The sequence below is a fragment of the Xiphias gladius genome, chromosome 9 (assembly GCF_016859285.1).
Source record: "Xiphias gladius isolate SHS-SW01 ecotype Sanya breed wild chromosome 9, ASM1685928v1, whole genome shotgun sequence".
Taxonomy (NCBI): Eukaryota; Metazoa; Chordata; class Actinopteri; order Istiophoriformes; family Xiphiidae; genus Xiphias; species Xiphias gladius.
This window is the reverse complement of record NC_053408.1, coordinates 14610861-14635582: the sequence shown is the minus strand read 5'-3', so window position 1 is coordinate 14635582 and position 24722 is coordinate 14610861. Positions and strand designations below refer to the sequence as shown.

At 45.8% G+C, this 24722-nt stretch overlaps 1 protein-coding gene across 6 annotated transcripts in view; it reads right to left on the bottom strand.

Moving 5' to 3' along the window:
• Window positions 1-24722, bottom strand: part of raraa (retinoic acid receptor, alpha a) — a 138522-nt gene that overhangs the window by 23773 nt on the left and 90027 nt on the right. The window contains exon 1 of one of the 6 annotated variants that reach the window (XM_040134311.1): window positions 13217-14340. The exons of the other annotated variants lie outside the window; for them this stretch is intronic. Coding sequence (XP_039990245.1) covers window positions 13217-13394 — 178 coding nt within the window. The 5' untranslated portion in view covers window positions 13395-14340. Of the gene's footprint in view, window positions 1-13216; window positions 14341-24722 lie in introns of those variants that run through there. 6 annotated transcript variants of the gene reach the window in all.

Sequence of the window (24722 nt, the reverse complement as noted above, 5' to 3'; positions counted from 1 at the left end):
TTAGTCACAATAACTGTATTAACGTCGGTTGCCTCTCTCAGAATGAATTAATACACCGTTCCTGTAGTGACTTACAGCTGTGATACCTTATGACACAAAATTCAAAATCAAGGTCAACGGACCAAGTCACTAGATCATAACAAGAACACACACAAGTGAAACCACAGCCTTTTACAAACTGGTCTTTAATGTTACCGCTCTGACTGTGAAAATGGCTTCATGAAACATTAAGCCTCTCTTCTACAGAGTGCCTGCATTGTTTAATTATAGAATTGTTCGTGCGTGGATGACTGTGTGCGTGCTTTTCCCTCCTGTGATAAAAAACTGCACTCATGCATAGTAGGACCAAGGACGGTGCCAAAGCAATACTAAACCTGGGCCTACCCAATCCAGAAACTCACTGTGTGGTCTAACAAAAGCCTTGACGGTTAACATTTAAGTCATCTGGCTGATGCTCTTTCCCAGAGCCACTTAGAGTGATTGCAACAGGCAAACAAGCTTCGAGTCCCTCTGTTCCTATAAAATCCAAGGTCAATGACATTACAAGCAACCGGTAATAAGGAGTGCAAGTGTCAGAGACCTGAAATTATTCCTGTGACCTTAAAGTAATCATGAAAAGAGAAGTGCTGTGATTGTGATTGCAAAGCATGCCTTTTAAGAACACTGTAGTTGTAAGATTTGGGACATATGATCTACATTGGTGGACAGATCATGAACACATTTCAGCCCTCAGCATTTAAAAACAATCACAGGTGAAAAGATACTGGAAACTGCATTAAATACACCATGATTCTGTCCGACAGCGCTGAAATGACATCCGTACACATTAGCCAGAGCCTATTCATCTTTATTGGGCTGAGTGCCACACACAATGCCTCAGTGTTTGAATGCCAAAAGACCTTCGTGAATCCTTATGCTTGAGTGTTTGCTCTTTACTCACTCTAACAGAGATGTTATCTGCCCATTGATAATCACTAATCCAATGTGACTGGCAGCATTCAAGACCCTTCGTTCTTAAGCGCATATTCAACAGTGGAGGAAGCAGGTCATAAATATGGAGGGGGCAAAGGGCTATTTGCATTAGAGGGCTGAAATGGACTCAGAGAAGCCAGGAGGTGGTGGAACGAAAAAGGAGGAACAAGGGATCAAGAGAAGAGGAGAGAAAGAGAAGAGGCTCATGAGGATCTGGGGAAGAGAAGTGGGGATCACCAGGGACAGCCTTTGTCATGTTAAACTGCCTCTCTTGGCCCATGTTCTGTCCCCTCCTCTCTCCCTCTCTGTGGATAACACAATAGTCAATCAGAGGGGAATAGATCACGAGGGTTTGATCTCTTCAACTTCAGAGCAGGAGCATGACACTGGAAGTCGGGGAGAGGTCGCGAGTGCAGCGTGTGCGTGACTCCAGTGTGTGTTCAACGATGCTAAATAATGTGCCTTTTCACCAGGCCGTTTCTCTTAAAATCCAGAGCCCCATTTATGTTTGTCACTTCGTGTACTCGTCAAAATGAGTTAGAGCTAATAGTTAAACTCGCTTTTAATTTACCTCTGCCTTCGAGCCTCGGCAGGCTGACGTGCATTCCTCTACTGTACATGAGACCCATAATGAAACAGGTTCCCTTCATAAATTAGCTACAAGTACCAATGTCAGGTTTTGAGTTGAAAGCATATTATTGTGGGGGTAAGTGGAGGTATTTGCAAGGGTGTGGACAAGATGATGCAGCAAGCAAGCGATTATCCTGTCACTTGTCTGTTTAAGTGCTCAGCGATGCCATGGCTCGTCAGGGTTACTAGGTCAGCACAGGGGTTAAAATGGCCTAAAGACCCCGAGGAGACGGCTGACATATTTAGAATAGCCAGACGCAGCGGAAAACAAGCTAGCTGCACATCGATGAGACAGAAACTAACAAAGCGACCACTTTGACTGGCCATCGTTCATACACATATGGACGTTATTCTTCAGATTCATAGGCTGAAACTGCAGTTTACCAACTTGGCTGCACACCTGACCAAAGTCCCCTGTATAAAGTAAGGTGGCTGAATCCACCAAAGATGATAGTGGTAGCTTGAAACACCTTATCCTCAACACTGCAAGGCCAGCCACTGTTCTCCTGCTCAGGCCCCCTAATGATGACTGATGACACACATTTGATTCAGCTGTCTGATTTGTAGTGTCAGGGGGCTCCTTAGTAGAAGATTTGGGCATAGCGAGGAGAGAACGATTGGGCGGGGAGAGGCAGACTCATTTGTCTTTAGTGTCAGCGCTAATATAATGATAGAATAAAATAAAATAGCATAAAAATAAAATGTGAGGTGTTTGTCGATCGCACCGGGAGGTTAAGTTAACTCCATGCTGGAAAAATGGCTGATGGGACCAGCAGAATCATCAATGGAAGGCAGTGGGATGTTGCTAGAATTTAATGAAGGGCATGTTTAGCTTCCTCGGGTATGATTTGTGCTTTTCCCTTCTCTCTCTGTCTTTGAGTGTGTGTCTTTGTGCGTGTGTGTGTGTGCGTGTGTCTTTGTGTGCGTGTGTGTGTGTGTGTGTTGTCTATGCCTCCACAGACACTAATTTCCTGCATGGATCCCTGACCTTTCAGTGTAGCCTGGGGGGAGCCATTTGATCATGATACACATACACACACATGCGTACACACTATTTTCTGTGATATGGCTGCCCACCAGTCAGTGGACTGATTTTAGTGAGACAATGTCGATCCTCCCCTACCGTTTTAATAGGGCAAAAAAGGCGATCTCTCGCATAGAATAAATACCTCTCTTATATTAAGGATACAAACATTTTTATTTGAATACATGATTGGTTGGTTTGCTCACAAAAACAGCAGCAGGTCGACCTATATTGGCAGCACTAAAAACATCACTGGCTTATTGATTTTTTCATGGCTGCCATTTAGCGTTACATTTTTTTTGGGTTGCAAATGATGTTTAATTTTCTTCATTTATGTAGGCTCAGGATTATTACCATGGTGGGCAGCCATATCACAGAAAATAGTGCGTACGCGTGCGTGTGTGTGTATGTGTATCATGATGCAAAGCAGCAATACGATGCTTCAGATATGACCCTGATATAGAGGTAGGTGTGTGTGTCCCCATGTGTGAGAGCTCAGCATGCCTCCACCATCTGTAAGTGCATGTGTGCGTAAAAAATACTAGTGTAAAAAGACAATATGCATGTTTGTATGCGTGTACAGGACCATGCTTGCTGCCTATGCACACACTAGTAAGCATGCCTGCCAGAAACAATGAGTGGAAGTAACCGGAGCTGAGCCCTCAGGTGAGCCTGGTGTTAATGCTCCCACTTCTCCCTCCTGTCCTCTTTCCCTCTGGGGTCCAGTTAACCCCGGCTGGCCTTTGCCAACTGCTCCGTCTCTCAGCCTCGTGACTGGGGCCTCATTATGACCCTCGGGGTGACTGGGTGCCGTTTATTGCGACCCAGTTACACTGCAAGTAGGAACGCACGCCTCTCACAGTTAACTCTGTCCATTAAGCTAAGTGGGGCCCGTCAATTATTCAACAGTTTCCAATGTATAATTCAAGGGATGGGGGGGGCTATCATGAATAGCGACACACACACACACACACACACACAGGTGACGGAAGAGTACAGTACTTCCATTTTTAAGTTCACTGTAATATTACACATCTGTAATGTAACCTGATTAGTGTGATGAGAGGGAAGTTGGGATGGATACAGTAAGTGAAACAAGTTTTGCGAGTGCAAATGAAGGTAGCATAGTGAGAAAACGAGAAATGTGTGGAAAAAAAACAGTGTGATGCAGACAGGAAGGATGGAGAGAGAGAGAGATGTGTTTATTTTGATGCACTAATATATCTTGATTTATAAATCACACTGAATTTATAGACTGGGCTTAAAAGAGAGCAGGAGAAAAAAGCAAATTAGGGCAGAGCATTAGGAGTGAGAGAAGGCAACTTCGCAGTGCTATACCCCCTCCTCCCTTTGCTGTGTAGGCGTAGATCCTGGGGGAGCTACCGATGTTAATACAGTTATTAAGCCTCTCCAGTGAAGACTGCTCCACCTCCCCACCCCTCAGCATCAAGGAGCTTTCTCTGCCTGCCAGGCAGCGGGCAAGCTCGCTTGCTTCCACAATGAGATCAAACAGGCCCAAGTAGGCCAGCTCAGGGAAAGCCGGCGATGAAGCTTCCAGCTGAGCAGTGAGGGCAGGTGGGGTTGGGTATGTCAAGCTCACGGAGCATCCTGGCAGGCTTTAGGGAATTGGGGTGTGTGTGTGTGTGTGTGTGTGTGTGGGGGGGGGGGGGTTGTTCAACCTCTGCGTGGTTCTTCCTTCTCTTCCTGCCACTGTGAGTCAGCTGACCAAGATTCCCATGCAGCTCCTCCTGGTGTTGGGGATTACAGCTATGAACGGCTTTAGCAAGCATATGTGCGAGGGCGGATTTCATCTCTTCGCAGCTTCACGATGTATGTAGCTATGGAGGTTGATTAGAGGTGAGCAGTGTGGGGAAGACCAGGCTGGGTGGCCAGGTTAGGGAGTAGCACTGTAGGCTAGACTTTCATGTGCAGTCAGGGAAACCCTCTCTCAGTGCGGGTGGGAACCTAACTGGTCACCACTGCGGCAGAGGGACATGTGTGTAGGTGCGTGTGTCTAATTGCTGCATTACATCCAATCCATTATTCACACCGGGGAAGGAAGACTAGTGTTGGCACTCTTACCCGTAGCCAGAAGGAGCAAATTTGGGCAGCCATGCAGATTGCACGCAATGTACTAGGTAAAAAGCACTGGTTGGCTTCATGTAAGTTGCCATCCATCTGCCCTGCACTGTTTATCATTTCTATAGCTGAAATGTCTCAATTTTGAGTAAGCTAAAAACTGATGAGCCTGGAAAGTGGAAACAGGTTTTGCCAAGGCAACTGGGCAAGATACATTGAGTTTATTAAAAAAAACAGCTGAAAAACTGAGCTCATACATGGAGCTTTTGTCTCATCATGACACTTGATACAAAATAAAGAAATGAAAGGAGTTAAGAATGGATAAAGAGATGGGAAAGATAAAGACAAATGCTGTAATGGGCTAAATAGGACGGGGATATAGGTCATTCTGTACCAGACTCAATTTGCCAATGCTGGCCTGTTGGCAGTCACTGGATGCAGGCCAAGTCTCCATCAGTCAAACTAGAAGACTAGTAATATCACTAATAATCTCTTGCTCTCTCTGTCTGTCTCTCTCTCTCTGTCTCTCTCTCTCCACATACTTCATTGTTGTTTTCCTCCCCAGTCGCTGTCAACTGCTTTTTGTTCAAAAGGAGAGAAGGGCAAAAATCTAGAGGCCAAAAATGACATTAAATCCCCTAAAAGGCTCTGCAGAGATTATTGTTTGAAAATGCCAGCTCTCCTGGAGCCCCCCCTTACTCTCCTGGTGCCTGAGATCTCTCTTCCCCCACCCCACCCCCAACGCTCACCCCCACCACTTCCATCTCTCTCATTTTCTTTCAGCTGAGAGGTGCTGACAGCCCAGACACAATAATCCAGCTCTATTGTGGAACCGCCACAGTGGCAGCAGTGCTGTGCAAAGGTTTCCCACGTATGGCGCGAGGGCAAAGCAGGGTGTCACGTCGTCGCGGTGGCACAGAACAGCACCGCTACAAGCAAAGGGGCCGGTCACAGTTACTACGGGGCGCCACGCTGTGCCACTTGACAACTCTGGTTTAAACTGTTGCCACCTTTTCCATTAGTCAGCTCTCCAGCTGGAGCAGAGACGGAGAGGAGGAGAAAGGCTCGCTGTCAAAGGGCTCCTGTAATTCAGATTTTATCTGTACAAAGCACGGTGGAGACTTCTGCTTTGATCACATAGCCGTCATTTGAAACGCCAAACAATGTGTACGTGTGCAAATGGTAAAGCAAATAATTTAGCACTACTCCATCTTATCTTTTAGCAGAACTAGTGAACAAATGCCTCTCTTATTACTCTCTTTCCTACCCTCCTTTTGCCTTTTAGCTAACTATAAAAAGCTTTCCTCAGGTTACTGTTAAAAATCCCGTGGAATAACAGAATGTGCCCTCTCCACTCTAAGTGCTGCATGGCTGCATATTTCCCCATCAGCCCGCCCACTTCTCCAATCTGAAGGAACATCTGGGCCAGCAGGCCTTTTGAAAAAAGTTGACTAGGAATGAGGAATAGACAAAAACGTTTATGTGTCTAGTTCCATCCTGAAAGGAGGGCCTGTGTCATCCTGAGGGCTTTATCTTTGTGTCTTCCCCAGCGCATTGTCTCTGGATATGAAATGTTCAGAAACAAACACCAGTAGGCCACAAACGTAACCATACCAGGGCTCTTGCCATAGCCAATAGGGTTGTGACATATTTATTTTTCGCAGAACAATGAGTGCTCCTCAGCATCTGACATGACCACTTAATTATTGTGATATCTACCAAGCAACTATCTTGCTCCCTCAGCCAAGGTACTTCACTAACAATGGCCCAGATAAGACACTACAGGTCGCAGCAGAGGTTAAACAATACGTCTCTCTGAAATGTGAAGGGGCTGCTTGATATTGGAATACCTCCCTTTTAACACACAGTGGCTCTATTCATAACAAACTGGATCCAATTGATTCAGTCTCTTCTCATTCACCTCTCTTAACCGACACGTGTTCGGAGCTGCTCAGCTACAGGGCATCTCTCAGTTCACACAATGCTAATATCACAAACAGGGTTACAGGGAACAAGTGGCCTGTAACCCGAACCTGCCTCCTTCAGTCTAACATGTTGTCCTATCCATCACTATCCAGCACTACACTCTTCCTTCCCACCTCCGCTGCACTGTTGGCAGTGTATTTCATCCCGGTCCCAGGTGGGCCTTTATGAGTCAAATGTCAGAGGCCGGGCTCCAGCCAGACACTTAATGAGTTTGAAATGATTCAGAGGGGCTTTGGGAAGGAGTGAATAGTGGCATCCAGACAGACCAAGCTCCAAGTCACCAAGTGGGACCTGACAGAGCCAGTCTCAGCAGGGCTTGGCCAGGATCAAAGAGGAGAAGATACACAATATGGATATCTAAAGTTACTTTAGAGAGAAGCTTCCATAAATCAGGACAAACAGAAAGGGCTTGTCTTCCACCAAAACTTGCCCTATTTGCACCCTGGGGGCCTGTTAAAGACACCAACACCGGGTATTATGAAAGCCAGGCAAATAAGGACTCCAGTTATGAACTGCAATGAGATCATCTGAAACAGTGAAGTATTGCCGCTATCTTAGAAGCTGGCCTGCTAGATTCTAAAAAGCACAGTTGTAGCCGAGGGGACATTGTTTTTGGGTGCACAAATAAATAAGGTAAGTTTCAATTGATTCAGAGCTCCTTCTTCTTCTTTCTTGCATGAAACACAAACATGAGCTGGGGCAGAGCGGTTTCTCCTGCTCCTTAGTTAACAACGCTCACTGAGACGGCAGCAACACAGTGCTATTTTTTGCCCAGACAGCAGGAGAACTGCCAGGCTCTTGTATTTTTAGCATTGTAACCTCTACCCTATTTTCTCGGTTGTGCCACTCTCTAAATAGGCGTGCATTCCATTGTGGTGTGTTTGTATGTGTGTTTGTGTGTGTGTGAGAGTGTGTGTGTGTGTGTGTGTGTGAGAGAACTACTTGAGGTGTACAAAGTTGTCATCCATGTGATGTTAACACAGTTCACCAGAGGGAAACTGGGGATGAGTGTGTTGGTGGAAGCAGCTCTGTGCTTTGGCCTAGAGCTAGTGGCCTGAGAGAGACAGTGGCTGAATGCACAGGAGAGGCAGAGGCAGGCAGTGGTCCTCTGCAACTGATGAAACAAGGCAACATTCCATGTAATCACTCTATATATAGCGGATGCTGACAAAAGGGGGGTTGGAGGGCAGGAAATCTTGTAAAATATGAGGAAAAATTAGGGCAGGCGAGCATTAAAGATTAATCGTGACACTGACTGCCCGGCTCAGGCTTGCCATGCAGAGAATGCCACCACGGAGATGGGAAACAGAGAGGGAGATAGAGATAAAGTGGGAGCAAGAAAGGAGACACTTTGGGAATGAAAATGGCTCGCAGATGAATTCTGGGGTGATGAATGTCTTTGGTTCAATACCCAGATGAATTTATGTGTGTTCCATTATGAGAGGGTGGGGATGAAACATGGTGATAACGTGGAGAGATGGGAAGGAGGGAGAGAGAGAGAGAGAGAGAGAGAGAGAGAGAGAGAGCCCTCTCTCAATGTGCCGGTGAGCTAGCCATGCAGAGCCCATTGCGAACAAGCCATCTGTAGAGATAAGTAAAGAAGTGATTACAACAGGCCCAGCTCAATTTCTGACAGTTGATGCTTGACTGCCCCTGTAGAGCTGAATTGATTTAAATGAAGAAGCTATGAATATTTTAGAGGGTAGAACCCCCCTTCAACCTGAAATGTTTCGATCTCCCTCCCACCCTGTGTGTGTCTGTGTCTGTGCACACTATACACGCACACTAATATGTAACAGGACAGAGGAGGCACAGGGGAGAATGTAATTATTGATAGTGAGATTACAGCCCTATTGTGACAATGTCTGCAATCAGATGCCTTCTTTAAGCCCTGATGATTCAATGACACTGCCTGGATCTTTTCTGTCTGCCCTGCTTTGTTCATCAAAGTAGGCTTTGCAGTGTACACCAACCCTTGTTTGGGGATTTAGTGTCAAACCAAACTGGTGTACAGTACTCTCTGACTGATGCCTCTGGCTAATTCTCTCTACAAACAAGCTGGGGCCCATTGGTGGGTCTGAGCGTGTGTTCATGTGTGCACAAAAAAAAAAAAAAAACTGCCCAGACAAAAATATGCTGAATTTCTGACATACTCAATATGGAATGACGCTGCAGTATGCCACCCCTAGGAGAAAATAAAGTTGCCAGTCAGCTATAGCATTGTTTGTGCTTGTCCAAAAGGCAGTTGCTCTGCCAGTGTTCAAGGTGATGGACCACACCCACTCATCAGCTTTTTTAAAAATTATTTAAACAACAGTCACTGTTGGTCCTTGTGGCAGGGTGAACATTCAATTCTGAGGGCATCTCTATTTAGTATTCGATTAATCACATTAAAAAGGCCAGCAACCGCTCCGACAGTTGGTTGCAAAGTGCCGTTTTGGGAACGAGTGATGGCAGGTTGTGAAATGCTGCCCTGCGGCCTTTCCCAGGAGAGTGGTGGCAGCAGTGCTGAACTCCCTTCACCCCTTTGCCATCACAAACATACCTTGATGACAAAATGTGTTATTGATGTTCACCTGAAGGTGAAAGCATACGTGTTTCCTTGGGCACACTGATCTCTCTCACTCTCACTCTCTCACACACACACACACACACACACACACACACACACACACACACACACACAGACACACACACACACAGACACACACACACAGACACACAGACACACACACACAGACACACAAACACACACAGTGGCGTTCCAGGCATTCAGGCTACTAAATCACTGTCGCCAATGGCTGAAAGGGGTTAGGCACACATGGTGCGATACGACACTTCCCTTCCCTGAAGAGCAGGGGACCTTGCCTCAATGCTGTCCATCCATCCTGCCAGTTCCATCAACTGGCAGGATGGAATCAACAAATCCCAGGAGTAAAAGCCCATTCTCTCATCAGTGTGTCCATAAAGGCAATAACGTGCATGGATGTTAAGGGGCATGCAGAAAATATTATAAAGCTCAGGGACTTGGCACTGACAAACACTACAGTGCATTAAGAGCTGGGAAAAAGTCACAAGCTGTAATTATACAAAAGCTGTAAGCAGCTTTGCCAAGTTATCCTTTATTGGACTTATCAAGGAAATAAATTTGGAACTTAACGTTCTGCCTCAATAGATGACCCTTTTCTCCAGCGGTTTGCGACAGCAAGTCCCCTTCAATGTCAGAAAATGACAGTACTCCAGCCAATTCTGTGTGGCGACAGGACCGGACTCTCTCTGTTTACTGCTGTTGTTCATGTTTTTCAAAAAATCTCAGCACACACTTGCCAAATAAAATCTGCATATATAAATAGAGGGGGAGGAAGTGTTATTCTCAGTGCTTTCGCAAGGCCAACACCAATCTGCTGGCCTGCACAAAATCCAAACACATCACCCGCAGTTTTTCCACAGTGCTTCCTAACAGCATAAACATTAGGGATGCTCTTGCGGTACTGTCTGATGCTGCAGGCTCTCAAAAAGCCAAACTAGAAGCTACATGGGTTTGCGCTTCACCAGCAAAGCTCAAACTTAGTTTTTTTTTTAACCCCCCCAAAAAAAATCCACTCATTGCCCATAATTGCTCCTGCTCTTACAGTCCGTTGCACCGGAAAACAATAAAATACCATCTGTTATTTCTTGGGCCTCGTCTCCTGCTGGGCAAAAGGACTTCTGCACTTAAATACCATGAGTAAGATTAAGCTGCCAGACACTTGCCCCTCAAACATACTGTGTTCGTGCCCAATAGTCCACTTGGCAGGCCCTGCCTTCTGAAGACAAACTAGCTAAAGCTTGACCTTCTCTCTGCCTCGTCTACTCTCTTTGGAAATCCCCGGTGACCGCTTTCTTGGACAGCCTGGGAAAAAACAAAAGAGTAAGAAGCCTGTGGACTAGCGAGCATTTGAGCCCACCAAGCAATCCCTCTTTCCTTCATACCCCCATTTTTTAGTGTGTGACAGTCATGTGAACAAGGCCACGCACATTCTTTCATGCATGAGCCCATAATTGCTGTAAGGATTCTGACAGGCGCTCAGTGAAAAATCAAGTGCATTTAATCTGCAAGGCTAGGGCCTTTTCACCATAAAGATTCAGCATTGTTGCTCTGAATATAACCAGATTTGAAGCAGCTTGCTGACACTGCCTGTGACTGGGCAAACGTGAGCCGAAAACAACAGGATGAAAACAGTCAGACGTCTAAAGTGGCAGCATCTTTAAGAAAGTAATAGCAACAGGGATGAAGCATCCATTTGATCTGGATGTGTTCCCAGCCACTTAATGGGTCCAGGAGGCTTTCTTAGGCCAGATTCACTTCAGTGAAGATGTCATTGAGTGCACTCTTAAAGCCAGAGAGCTCGTCTGTAAACCCTATAATGAATAGTTAGATCCAATGTGGAGAGGTTGAAAAAACAGGACCGAAAAGGAAAAGCACTGAGGGGGTAAAAAAAAAAAAAAAAAAAGTTGAACTCCACCAGCAATCTATTTCTAAACCCACGTGCAGAGGAGAGACTACTGTCTGTGAAGTAAATGTTCTTAAAAAAAAGGCCAGAAACAGATAAACCCAGCAGATGTTTTTAGGATTGCCTCGTGCCTTTGTGCCTGGCTGGTCTGGATTCATGCTTAAGAACAGGAGGTGAAAAAAAGAAATCTTGCTCTGTTGGGTCTGTTGTGTTTTCTACCCCTACGATCCAATAAGCCTCCAAGCCACGTGATGACACTAACGGATGTTGTGCCTCTCTATTCTATAACCACCCCACCACCACCACCAGTCCTTGGTTGTGCGCTAAATTTTTTATTACATTCAAGCAGTATGGCAAAGCGCAGATATGCAATCCATCCACCCACCCAACCACCCAATCCCCCTGCAACTCCTCTGTTGAGCAACACAATGTGGAGTCGAGTAAGGGATCAGAGGTCTTTTCCTGGGCCTAACCCCCCCCGCGTCTCCCTCAGACGAGCTCACATGGTTTGAATCAAGGCTGCCACTAGACCTGTTTAGTGGGCCTGTTTGATAAATACTATCAAGCTTCCTGATAGTGTTTTTTTTTTTTTTTTTTTTTAAATGTATGCGACTTGTCCTTTTAGTCGGGAGGAATTCCTAATCTCATCTCATCTGACTTGGAAAAACAAGCAGTGAAAAAGAGAGAGGGAGGGAGAAAGACTACAGCGCAAACAAAACCACTTTGACTGCTTTTGTTGTTGCTGCCAAACATCAGAAATTCCTGTTTAAATTTCCCTTTGTGGTGTTTTTCTATAGTCTTGAGACGAGGAGGAAATTGGCCCTTAAGAGCCTGCGGAGATTCCTGCTTTTTACGCTCCTTCAGCTGTGAAAGACAACAGAGCTATCTCTTCTGTAAAGGCCAGCTTGAGCTTTGTGCAGTGCAGCTCCTTTGAGGTAAAGAATGGGAAAGGCCTCTGTGATACTTTGTTGTTGCAATAAAACTCTCTCTCATTGGAGCAGATACAGTATCGGTAAACTGATATCTCCGGTGGCTGGCCGTGGTGGAAAACTATACACCAAACAAACATGTGCAAACTAAATCATTTATCCAGACTAAGTCTTGCTGAGATTTTAAAAAACACCCTCAGACACTCACATGCTATTTTTAGACATGACAGAAAGCCTGTCATTCTCGCTTCTTGGCACATGAGCCAACAAATATTATTTTCTGTGTGTAGTCATTAGAATTTTAATATTTATTCTTATAATCCAATGTGTATGGCACAATAGAAAATGTTGAGATATTAGGATAAATATATGATTTACACATGAAACTGTACAATTAATTCTTACAGCACGCTGTGTACTAATGGTTTCCCCAGCTTTGAATATAAATCCCCGGTTAAAAATACATTTTCATCAGCGCAAGGCCTGATTGGAAGACGAAATGGGCAGGACTGTCCAGGTAAAGGCCACGCTGCTCGGGAACTGTGGCCTGTGGGTGCAGCCATCCAGATTACCCGAGGAAGCGCGGGATAGTACCGGCAGGAAAGTTTGGTACGATTGACGCTGGCATGGCTTGCAAAACCCCGTTTGCATTCAGGGCATATTTCAGGAACGCAGAAGCTTCGGGTAAGTGTGGTCGATCGGAGCGCCGCAGTCTCACTGAGGTTTCTCAGAAAAAAAAAAAAAAAAAAAAGCCCAACCTGGGCGCATACTCAGGCAGAGGAGAGAGAGCGAAAGTGGGTCAAGTATATATTATGCAGTTATGAAGCTCAGTGATGGTGATGACACGCAACGCTGTGTGGTACATGTTATGGGGTTTAAATGACAAATAAAACAGGCGGGTGACACAGAAATAAAGGTCTTAGAATAACGGGGTTTTTTTTCTCGTGATTGAAAATAACAACAAAATGGAAAACACACTATTCATATACCGGGCTATAAATAGACAACGACACACACACACACACACACGCACGAAACACGGAGGCTTTAACTTTAACACCAATTAGTGAAATGAAGTTGAGGAGGCAGGAAAAGGCACCTACAGTGATTGGAGCCGTTCCAGTGCTGGTTCCTGATGGACGTGCTGTAGGGATGGGGCGCTCCGGGCACCAGTCCTTTCTCCGGGATCAAGCATCCTCTGCTCTGGTTGTAGTAATCCATCATTAAAAACGGGTTCGGGCTGGGATTCAGTCCCACAACGTCCACGCTCTCATACATCATACGAAGCAGCGCGACAGCGGGGGATTAGTGTCAAAAAAACAAACAAACAAAACAAAAAAAACAAACAAAACAAAAACGGAAAAAAGAAACCTGACTAGAGTCGCGAACGCAGGGACACACGAGCTTTGTGGTTTTCAGCTCGCCACACGCAGAGGTAGAAACTGAGGGGGCCAAACGGGGAGGAGGGGGGGCTGCATTAAAATCGAAGGAAAAGTGATAAATCCAAACACAGCGGGGACATCTGAACATCTGGCATCTCCTCGTAGCGCTGCGTTGACCAAGGACCAAAATCGGGCATCGAATCGGTGTCCGAAATAGCCTAATCGGCTGCGCTCAATTTGAAACCCTTATTCGAGGGAGCAGTCTGCATGGTGTCCAACGCAGGAGCACGGCACACACACACACACACACACAACTGATCGGAAACCAGCCCGATAACTTCAGCAGAATGTATCGCTCCGGTCGGCCTTGCTCAAACGGAGAGCGACATCCGAGGCTGTATCCACGCCACAGGGAGAGAACAACCCCGATAGAATCCCAGAGAGGAGAGAGCGCGGATCTGCAAAGTCCGCGTCGACAGCGCAGTAACAAATATATATAGATACATATATGTCGACGGGAAGAGGGCTCAAATCGGATCAGAGAGGAAATCCCGTCTAGTTGCAGTTTGTCCTTCGGGTTACGGTCGGTTGTCCCGTTTGCGCCCGCCGTGGGTCTGACTCCTGTCAGCGCCGCCAATGAACCGGTCTCCCTCCGTGCGCCACGACAACCGGCGGCTTCCCTCGGTCGGAGCCTGCTCTCTGAAATCCGGGTCCGCCTGAAACAGGCACCACCGCCTTGTTTGTGTTTGGAGAGAGGAGGCTAAAACATTCCCACACCGAACCGTGCCGCTATCATGTTCTGCAGAAATGTGACAAGGCACAGCAGCTGGGGCATTTGGCTCCACCTCCACAAGGCTCGTTTTCTTTTTTTTCTTTTTTTTTTTCTCTTTTTTTTTCCTGCCTTCCCTCGATCTCCTTTCACGCGATGCTCCTCCTACGTTTAACCCCTTCATGGACGTCACCGTGGATCTCCCTCTCTTTGAACACAGGCCGCGCATGGGACTGTGAGGTGGGGGGGGGGGGCCCGCCGCCCTCCCTCAAATTTAGGTGCGGGGGCTTTAATGGGAATGTATTGGAGGACACGATTAAGTTATATAAGCTCAGTAATGAGTCTTTCATATCTTTACACAGAGTTCATGGACATAATGAGTGCTGCACCAGACTGTATCTCTCTCTTCCTGGAAGTTGCCGTCTATGTTCTCACTCTTTATTTGGGCTCCTCCTTCCAACTAATTTGACCCTTTCCCCCATCCTCTCATCAGTCCCTACCCCTCGATTTTTTTTTTTTCTCCCCCAGCCGCTGTCTCCCTAATTTGCCTAATGCTATGCAGCTGAACTTTTCCTGAACTCAGGGAAGTAGGCAGCCTCACCTCCTGGTGACCCACTGGCTGACTCGGATTCGCCTCTCTGGCTCGCTCTCATCCCACATTATTCAAGGTTTCCCACCTTGTACGCTCGCTGTGACACCATTGCACTTCCTCCATTGCTGCCCAGAGAGGCGCCTCGGTTCACCCAACATACATAAAGTTACAAAGGCAAAGTCACCCAGTCATGGTAACTGACACTTAACTTTTCTCACAGTGTAGTTACAGCTGGAATTAAGTCCAGGAAGTTGCCTTGCTTCAGAGCTGCATCTTATGAAAGGTTACTCCACCTTTACTCTGCAACATTCCATGCAACATTGTTGCAACTTGTAATGGGAACATCTGTGCAGCTGTGTCATCCGCAAGGCTTGAGGCCATGCCAAAGCTATCTCAGCAAAACTATGAAGGTATGAATATTTGCAAATAACAGTGGTGAAAGAGTACTGTGGCACTTTAGGTCACAGTCCCAAAAACACACCCGAACTTTTCACAGACACAGACATCACCGGTCTCGTGTTGCAGAACTTTCAGGGAGCTTTTCAAAAACATTTGACCTGTGATTGGGGAGTGATCTGGAGCACAGCTGCTGCCTCAAATTGCCCGCACATGCTCAGTTGTAGAGATAAATGCCAAGCACCCACTGACAACTCGTCAGCAAAAATTACCTGTCCTGTCCAATTGTCTAGTGGACATCCAATCTTAGGCATTTTTCTACTGTTGTGGTATCTGTGTGGCATGTAGCCTTTTCAAATATATCTGCGTTAATGAGGACATGGCCAAAAAAAACCCTGTGTGATTTGTGCTGTAATCTACACCACTGCCCGAACAATACCTCTCCTCCCCCACTTTCTCTATACCTGAGCCACAGGCCACAGCTGGTCTGACCAACACAATTTTGAGAGGGATTATCTGCATGGAGCCTGGCAGGGGGGGCTTGGCCTGCTCCGCCCCCAATGACTGTGACACTTATTTAATGCAGAACCCCGTGTGTTTACCCTGCCTGATAAGAGCCCAGTGTGCAGGCCTGGGCCGCGGCAACCCCTTGCCTGCGCTGATAGCACATCCACACATTCCTTGACAGGATTAGCCCTATGAGTAATGGCTGTCAGAAAATGCTAATTTTCCAGACTCTGTTTTCTTCTCCAAGGGGAGAGCATTTATCCTCGGGTAATACCCTGTGATTGCATAAAACAAGCCATGAGATAACGGATTGTTGATCATTGCTTATTACAGAGGGGGAGGGTGGAATACAAGATTAGACCTGAAAAAAAAAAGTCCCTTTCCCACAGCTTTCTCACATTTGTTTTTAAACAAAAAAAGTCACTTTGTCTTGCTTAATAAAATTGAATACATCAAGGCGCCTAAGATTAAATAAATGTGGTACTTTTATTTTCACAGGAGGAGAGAGAAAAGGGAACAGAGGCCTCTTTGGGGTAGACAGCTTGGGAATTGGGTGTAATACATTACATCAATGGAAAAATGAGCACTGGTTTAGTGCCAGGTGGTGTCCAGTCTGTACGTGAGCGTGACTCGTCACAAAGACACACACATGCACACACATTATATGATTAAAAGTGTTAAGCCATGCACTTGACAACTGCTGCCATGAATGTAGGGGGAGTGAGAGTGGTCAGGGGTCTCTATTGCATCTTCATGACTGTGTAAAGATTAAGTACAGAGTCACTAGAGGTTCAGCCCACATTAACACTCCAGTCCAGGTGGCTGTTCTTGCTCCAGCATCAATAAGAGCCACGGTCCTGAGAACATGGAAAAGTACTCTGGCGCGAAGCAAAGCCAGAAAGACTGAGATTTTGTCTCGATCCCCTTACTTGTCACCAAGAGGCAAGTTTTGGTTTTGTGGCTTGAGCTTCAGAATGTTGCTGCATAAAGTCCAGGCAAACCAGTGAAGGGGCCTGATTAAAGCACCATTTAGATGTGGAGGCCTCACAGAAATAGATGGTTACGTAAGTGCAAATAATAGAGGGATACCACGAGTGGTAAGCATTGCTTCCTTGATTTGGAGCAAAGTTGGAACTTGATGGGGGAGGGAGAGAGCGGGAGAGTGGGGGAGAGAGGGGAGAAGGATTTTAGGAGGGAATTCAAAGAGTTTTATGGGCAAGGGCGGAGAGGAGATTGCTGGCTGGACCTTGAGGGTGTCAAACTATTTTTACTGCCCCACTCTCCGTCTTTCTGAACCCAGTTAGGACTGTTAGGAAGCAGTAAAAGGTGCTCCCCTTGCCATTCCTCCCCCAAGGAGATGAGCCGACAGGTTAGAACAAACAATAGGTCGTTATGTCGTTTGGATTATTGTGCGTGATAAAAAGAGGAGGAAGAGCGCCTTCTCTGTAAACACACAAACTGAAGTCAACAGTGTCAGAGCAGATCTTGGTTTAGCTAATGAGTGAGAATTTTTGTTGAATGTTAAGCAGATTCTGGAGACGATCCACCAACATCTGCAATCAGCTGTCCCTTGACTCTTGTGTTCCTGCACTCTGGAGATCTTTTTTTCCCCCTCCATGGCTGTGAACACTTCCTGCACAGTGTGTTCTTTATTGGAGTGGACGGTCAAATCAAAACAGAATGAAATCAATTTCTAAAAGTCATGGAAAAGTCGACTGAGCTCTGGTTGGCCTGGAGACACTAAACAGGCTAAAAGGCAAACGGAAAAACAGATCAGACCTGCCGTATTGCTTGGACAACACTTGGCTCGGGTAATAGCTATCTCCTGACAAGATAAGGCCAGACATGTTCGAGTTAGAATGGCCCAGACCTAATTTTAGAGTTCCTGTCTGTCTTAGCGACTACTACACAAACACAGGCACTCAAGCTACACCTCCCCCCCAGCTCTCCTGCAAATGTGCCAGCAGATGGCTAATGCCCAGACGATAAATAAGTTGGAAACCTTGGCAAAGCTTTCTATCTTTCTTAAATCTTCCCAGCGACCTAATAAAGCAGCACAGCAGGGAAAGACACAGAAGAGAAATTCAGAGAAGTACTTTAAGGAGTTGAAATGTGTCCTAATTTGAGAGGCAGCAAGGGACGATAAGATAGTGATTGCATCTGTCTAGGTCTCTGTCACGCTGTGGGGCAAAACATGCTGTCTGCATGTTAGCAGCATTATCCCATGACTGTGATGATCAGCACCATAATCCCCCCCCCCCGTCCCCACTCCTCACCCTGGCATGGTCCCAGCAGCCAGCCTCCTCATGCCATTCTCTAACCAGGATCACATCTCCCCCGAGTGCATTTCTGCAAATGTTTATGTGTGTGTCTAGATGCATGTTTGCTTTTAAGTCTACCTGATATGCTACTGACCTGTCTGTTGCCACTCCGTTTCCCTTACTGCCCTTACAGCTTCTGTGTGTGTGTATGCGTGTTTGTTTGCACAGCTGGTTTTGTGCAGCCCGTACAGACAGCACCAGCCAAACCCAACAGCTGTGCTCCCCGACAGCGAGCCAATGTGTAATGAGGGCCCGACCCTTCGATGTGAGAACAAGCTGCAGTTATCGATGAACACTGCACCACTTCCACCTCCTTCCTTTCAGTCTACTGGATACACAAACAAACACACAGCCTGACCCAAAGTTAAACTGTTCTATGGATCTCTACATTGGCGCTTTGCTATCGTCGGTGTGTGTGTCTTTTGTAAAAAAAGACCCTCTTAGTGGCCACAGGGGTCTTTGTGAAAGCCCCCCCTGTCATTATGCCTTTAATGTCCCTCCAACAGCAGATTCAAGCATTTATGGTACAGGCCTATATCTGCCCATAAAGCCTTTTATTGTTTAGCCTAGCTCTATGGTGGCCGTAACCTGGTTTTCCCATTTTTTATGGGGACCTTCACTATATCACAGGGGGGAGGAGAGAGCTGCCCACCATCGGTGTTTACCAAAGTATGGCCTACACATAAATCCATCATGGCCGGCGGCATTCTGGAAATACCTCAGCAGAGGGAGAGAAAGAGAGGGAGGAGGGGGGAGGAGACATAGCTTATTGTATAGCCTCTAATCGTCCACACTCTACTGCCTTGAGTTAGAGAGCCCATCTCCGCAATGATCATTAGGTCTGTGTTCCTTTGCACTGAGTCCATCACTCAGCAAATCAAGGGAAAATTGCTATGAATGTTACCCTGGAGAAAGGATATCCCTATATCAGTCATCTCAGATTAGGAATGGCCCTCATTAGCGGTCAGGAGCAGGGAGATGTTTAGTACATACAAATGGACACGCCACTAATTCTATTAAGAAAGAAAAGAGGGACAGAGAATGAACACAGAGTATAGTATGATATGGACTGAGCAAAGAGAAGATCTCCTGCAGGAAAGCCCAGAGGGAGAGAGGTAAAGGCACGGAGCAGAAGTGAAGAGGAGAGTAGGAAGAGGCTGGCAGAACAAGGAGCTCGGTCCACATCTCCACTCTGCTCAAACTCACACAGAAAATAATAAATGCTAGATGCACAGAAATACTACACTCTGTTTATCTATGTATGAAACCTTTCATTTCTCCATTTCCTGCATCCAGGTTTTTGACTGCAGCCTGGAAATGCCTTGCCCTCGTGGCCTTATGTCAGACTTCCCAAAAACTACAGATGGAGTGAGAAAACAAGGGAGTGGGGGGAAAAAAATGCCGTCTTTTCATCTAAACAGACTTTCAATCTTGGATTTTTGCCTGTGTTGCCAGATTTGAGCCATTTCTCCCTCTAACAGAGAGCTTAGGCACTGCTGTCTGGGTGTCGAAACACACACACACAGTATTTGCCTCTCTCCCACCCTCCCTCTTGCTGCTTTCTCTGTCCAGTTTTTGAAGTGCTGCAGAGGCCCGATTTCCCGTTTTCCATTCAGAAGTGTGATGCTTGGGGTGGCCTGGGAGGGAAATGAGAGGAAGGGGGGGTGGGGTGGGGGGGTTGGTGGTTCGCTTTAAGTGGATTGCCTTCTTGTTGTGCCCAGCCCAAAGCATTATAACGCCTCGGCAAGTGACCTCCACTTGAGTGGTGCCCCTAACACCGGAGCCGGGCAGGGCACGCTGATTGTTGTGCTTAGTACAAAGACCGAATGTGTGCCACGAACCGCACAGAGGCTGGATAACTGCAGGCTGATTTTGCAGCCAACACACATCCAAACGGCTGTGTATGCGTGTGCACGTGTGTGTGTGTGTGTGTGTGATACAGCTCTTATCTTGCCCTTGCTCCTTCATAACAGTGACTGCTCTCTCATGGACACGTGCTTGTTGCATGTTATTGTTGCTTTTTATGTTTCAAGTGTGCGCATGTCTGTATTCGTGCATGTTGCCGCAAAGTGATGTGAAATGTTCAGAAGTGCCGAGCTGGTTCAGATGTTAATGAAACATGTGAAATACCCTGCTTAGCCTGCAACTTGGGAGCTGGAGACAACAAAGGCCCTCAGGAGAGCAACAGACTGCCGTGGCTCAGAGCATGACAAATGCCCCTGCCATCGTCACCACTGTGGCCCCTGTTGCCCTGTCTTTTATATGGAGGTGGGGGGGGGCTGGCGGTGGGGGATCTGCCTCATTCTAACCTGGGGAGGGGGGCAGGAGGAGGGTTAATGGAATGGATGACTCTGCCACATTAAAAGAGAAGGGAGCACAGCGAGGAGGGTGACGGAGGAGGAGTCATCAGCATTTCAAAAGAAAGGGGCGCAGGGAATGTAGATGGAGCAGCTACTCCCCTTTCTCTGCAATCTCTCAACCTCTCTGTAACTGTCCTCCACATAACCCACCCCAGCCCTCGTGTGTGTGTGTGTGTGTGTGTGTGTGTGTGTGTGTGTGTGTCTGTGTGTGTGTGTGTGTATTTATGTGTATGAAAGAGAGGAGTTAATTGGATGAGAGGCAGCCTTTTTTACCCACGGGGCCCAGAGGTACATATGGGTCAGCTTCATCTGGAAGTCTAGGACAACTCTGACATGGAAAAGTGCCCTATCAGAACACAGATTTTCCCTGTGCTGTGGTTGTTTCTGCAGTCAAAAGGTTTGCTCAACTTAGCCACAGGCAACAGGAAAGAGGCTCATCCTTCGTCAGGCTCAGACAACAAACCCAGAGAACTGCTGTGAAAACTGATATCAGTGTCAAACATTTTTGCCCTCAGGCCCTGGCTTGTCCTGCTCTTTATATTTAGGCAATGCAAAAACAAACGCTGCAGAAAATAGGGAAGTTCCGAAAACATGACCAACATCACATGGCTTATCACATGCCAAAATATGTATCTGCATCTCTGATGCTTAACAATGATATACATACCCTTGCTTTCTCAATGACATGACATGACTGACACTGACTAGGACATTTCACATAAATCTCTCACATCTTTCCACCCATTCAGTTCCATAGGGAAAAGGGTAGCGAAAAGACTTTTTACTCCTATGTTGACTCAGCTTTATGTCAGAAAGATCAAATAGTAATAGTTTAAATTATCTGCCTTTGCAGTTGGGCCTACCACTTGAGCACTCCATCTGTGACAAAACATCCAAGAGTTTAAAAAAAAAGCACAGAAGGGCTCTGGACTGATATCAATAAAGCTCAGCAGTCACTATGGATACCCAAACCATCTGTGTTGTGAACCCGTAGAGAGGGGAGTGTCTCAATAGTTAGTAAATTGGATAATGCAAAAAGTGAATGGCTTAGAAGGTGTGTGTGTGGGGGGTTGATACATGGAAAAAGAATCCTGATAATATTTAACCAGCAGAGATCCATCATCAATCTGGACTCCCCCCCCCCACATCATCAGTCCTCACCCCCAGCTCTGGCCTATTGTCATTCAAACCCTCCTTTTCACTCCTTATTCAATATTTTTGAGCCATTGTTCCATCTTACATGCTCCCCCTGAACTACATTACTTTTCCCACTCGGTGGTGAAAGGAGAGAGGCAACAGCCAGAAACAAAAACATCATATGTTATAGTGTCAGGAGTAACAAAAACGTCAGCCGGCCGGTTTTGCATGCATTCTGAAGCTCAAACTCTCACTGTCACACTTTGTCCCCTCATACTTGTACACACACATTTTCTCTCTCCTTCAGTTCACACACACACACAGACACAGACACACACACAGACACACACACAGACACACTCTCTCACACACACACACACACACACACACACACACACACACACACACACACACACACACACACACACACACACACACACACACACACACACACACACACACACACACACACACACACACACACACACAGACCCTGTGGGCTTTCTTGGGCCCTTTGAATGAAAAAGAGAAGTCATTTATCTGACTCATCTTTGCTGCACCTTGCAGCACCTTTTAAAAACACTCTTTATTTCTTGCTAACGCTAAAGCTGCACCTTACTGACAGCATGATGGAGAGATCCATTCCACCTCCCTTTCTTATTCCCTCTCTCTCTGCTGTCTCTGGAGCTTCTCCTGTCTTTGCCTCCTCATTGCCAACAATCCTTCCAGAAAAGTGAAGGCTAAGCTTCAGTGACAGTGTAAGAAAGTGGAAGTCTGTGTGCATATGTGCATCTGCGTGTGCCTGTGTGTATGTGTGTGTCCTGGGGTGTTTTGGCGTGGATCCTTGTGTATCAGTGTTTGCATCTTTAATCGGAAAAAAAGGTGCCACAGTGAAATGTGTAAAAAGGTGCAGGGGGAGTTTACAGATGAGCTTGCTCATGTGTAGAGGTGAGAACAGGAGTGCCAGGGGCTGCCGGGAAGCTTGGCGTGTCAGAGCTTATCAGGAGTTTAAGAAAAAAAACATCTTCAGAACCTGTCATTATTCAGTTTGCTATCTTCTCTTTTTTCACAATTTCCACTCGTGCACTCTGTTCTGTAGCTCTGATAACGTGAACGTCCAATACTGCTCATTTGCTCAACCTGCAGAAATGCTGTCATGCTGTAGTATCAATACCCAGCACATGACATATAGACCAGTCAACTGTATTGCTGTTGTAGCTTTACATCTAAGGCCTTTCTGTTAGATTCTGCTGATAAATAAATTTCATCTTAGCTTTCTTATCTCTCAGTGAGGTTATAAACTTTTACACCTTTGTTGTGATATACACACTTGGATTTTTGCATTTACATTTAGCTCATGTAGTCTCCCTCACTCTCCCCATTTTACTGTCACTTTCTTCTCGCAGCTGTCAAATAAAAGACAAAATGCCTTAAAAATCATCTAAAAAGTCCCTTTACAGTGTTTTGTAAATGTGTCTTCATACATTGTTCGGTTTGCAGTGAATAAACAAGGGATGATGAATATTTCAGTAAGCACACAGCTAAACATTAGGCTGTCTAGACTGTGTTTGACCAGAGGTGTGGACACTCTCAGGTCTGTGTGTATATCTGTGGTAGTCTCTATGCAACCAAGCAGACATCAACAGTAACACCTCTGACCTCGTTGGCCAACAGCCCATCTTTTTCTATCGCCCTCTCTCTCATGATGGATCGTTCATCCATCTCTCCCTCCCTCTTTCCCTCCATACAGTATCCTGGTTCACGAAATTAGCCCCACAAATACAGCTGTTTTTACACATAAGGTTCACACTCATTACCAGTTTGATTCAAAACTCTTATTATACAGTGTAAGAAAAATAAATGAATGGAAAATAAAACACAGTAAAAGACAGAGTAGGCCTAGAGAGTATCCTTACCTGACATCAGTGAATAGATTTTTCTGTGTTCAAGTGTATCTAAATGTAATGGATGTATATTCCCAAAACAGACTACTAATGCAGCAGCCATCTGGCTATCTGAAGGGCAGATCTGATACTCAAGGGATGCAGGAGGTTGTTGTTCCTACATTGCAGAGATTCAAAATATTTTTATACTGGGTTGAGTAGAAGAGGTACGGGGGTTTAATAGCTCTGAGATAAAAGAGTCTACTGCTCGAGGTTTGTGCTGTGGGTCTAATGCAACCAAAAATCCTTGATGGGAGGTGCTGCCATCTCCCCCTTCCTCCTCCCCAACACCATCACTCCTCTGCCTCTAACAACTAAAATGGATTCCTGTATTACTGCTGGACTTAACAGAAGAGGAGAATGGACACATCTGATCTGTATAGTTAAAACATTTTGAAATAGATTTTGCAACAAGTCCTGGTAACTGTAGTGACTTTGACACAATAGTGGTGAGTGTCCAGAGACAATATACAATAAGTGATGTTAAAAAACACACAAGCATTGACAGTGATGACTAAAGGTTTTCTACACTTCCCTCATTTTACTGTGACTTCTCTATGTTGCTACATGGTTGACATTCATAGGTTATATATTTGCACGCAATTTCTCTGCATGTGTACTTGTGTGGTAAGAGTTGCCAACCGGGAAGTGTAAGTCACAGTGTCCTCTGTGTCTCCTCTCTTTGAAGTTCCACCCAAAGACCGTCCACTGTTCTACTGTCGCTCTGAGAGCCCAGGAACTGTCTGATCGGTCACATTAATGAGCTCCAAACCCTCTGCACTTCTTTCTCTTCTACACCTTCAATTGGACTAAGGTCACATTCACAGTACAACACACAAATAATCAGATCCTCTATGGATCTAATACAGCGTGTTTCATAATGGGGCATGAACACCAGGGAAACTTACTTTATGGTATCATTATGATATGTTGACCACAACAACAATAACATCACAAATACAGGCCATACTGCAATATGCAAGATGCTACAAGACAGTCATCTATAATATAACATAATATACTGTATGTATAAATGAAAATGACAGATATAGAGTAGTAAAGGTGTAGATTTAAACTATCTGCCTTAAATTATGGTTACACTCTGCTACAGTAATCCAAGAGAATATAGTGCAGTACTGGTGTCCATATATTGATAACGGTCAATTACTGTCCTACCCTTTGTTTAGAAAAAAGAAATATAA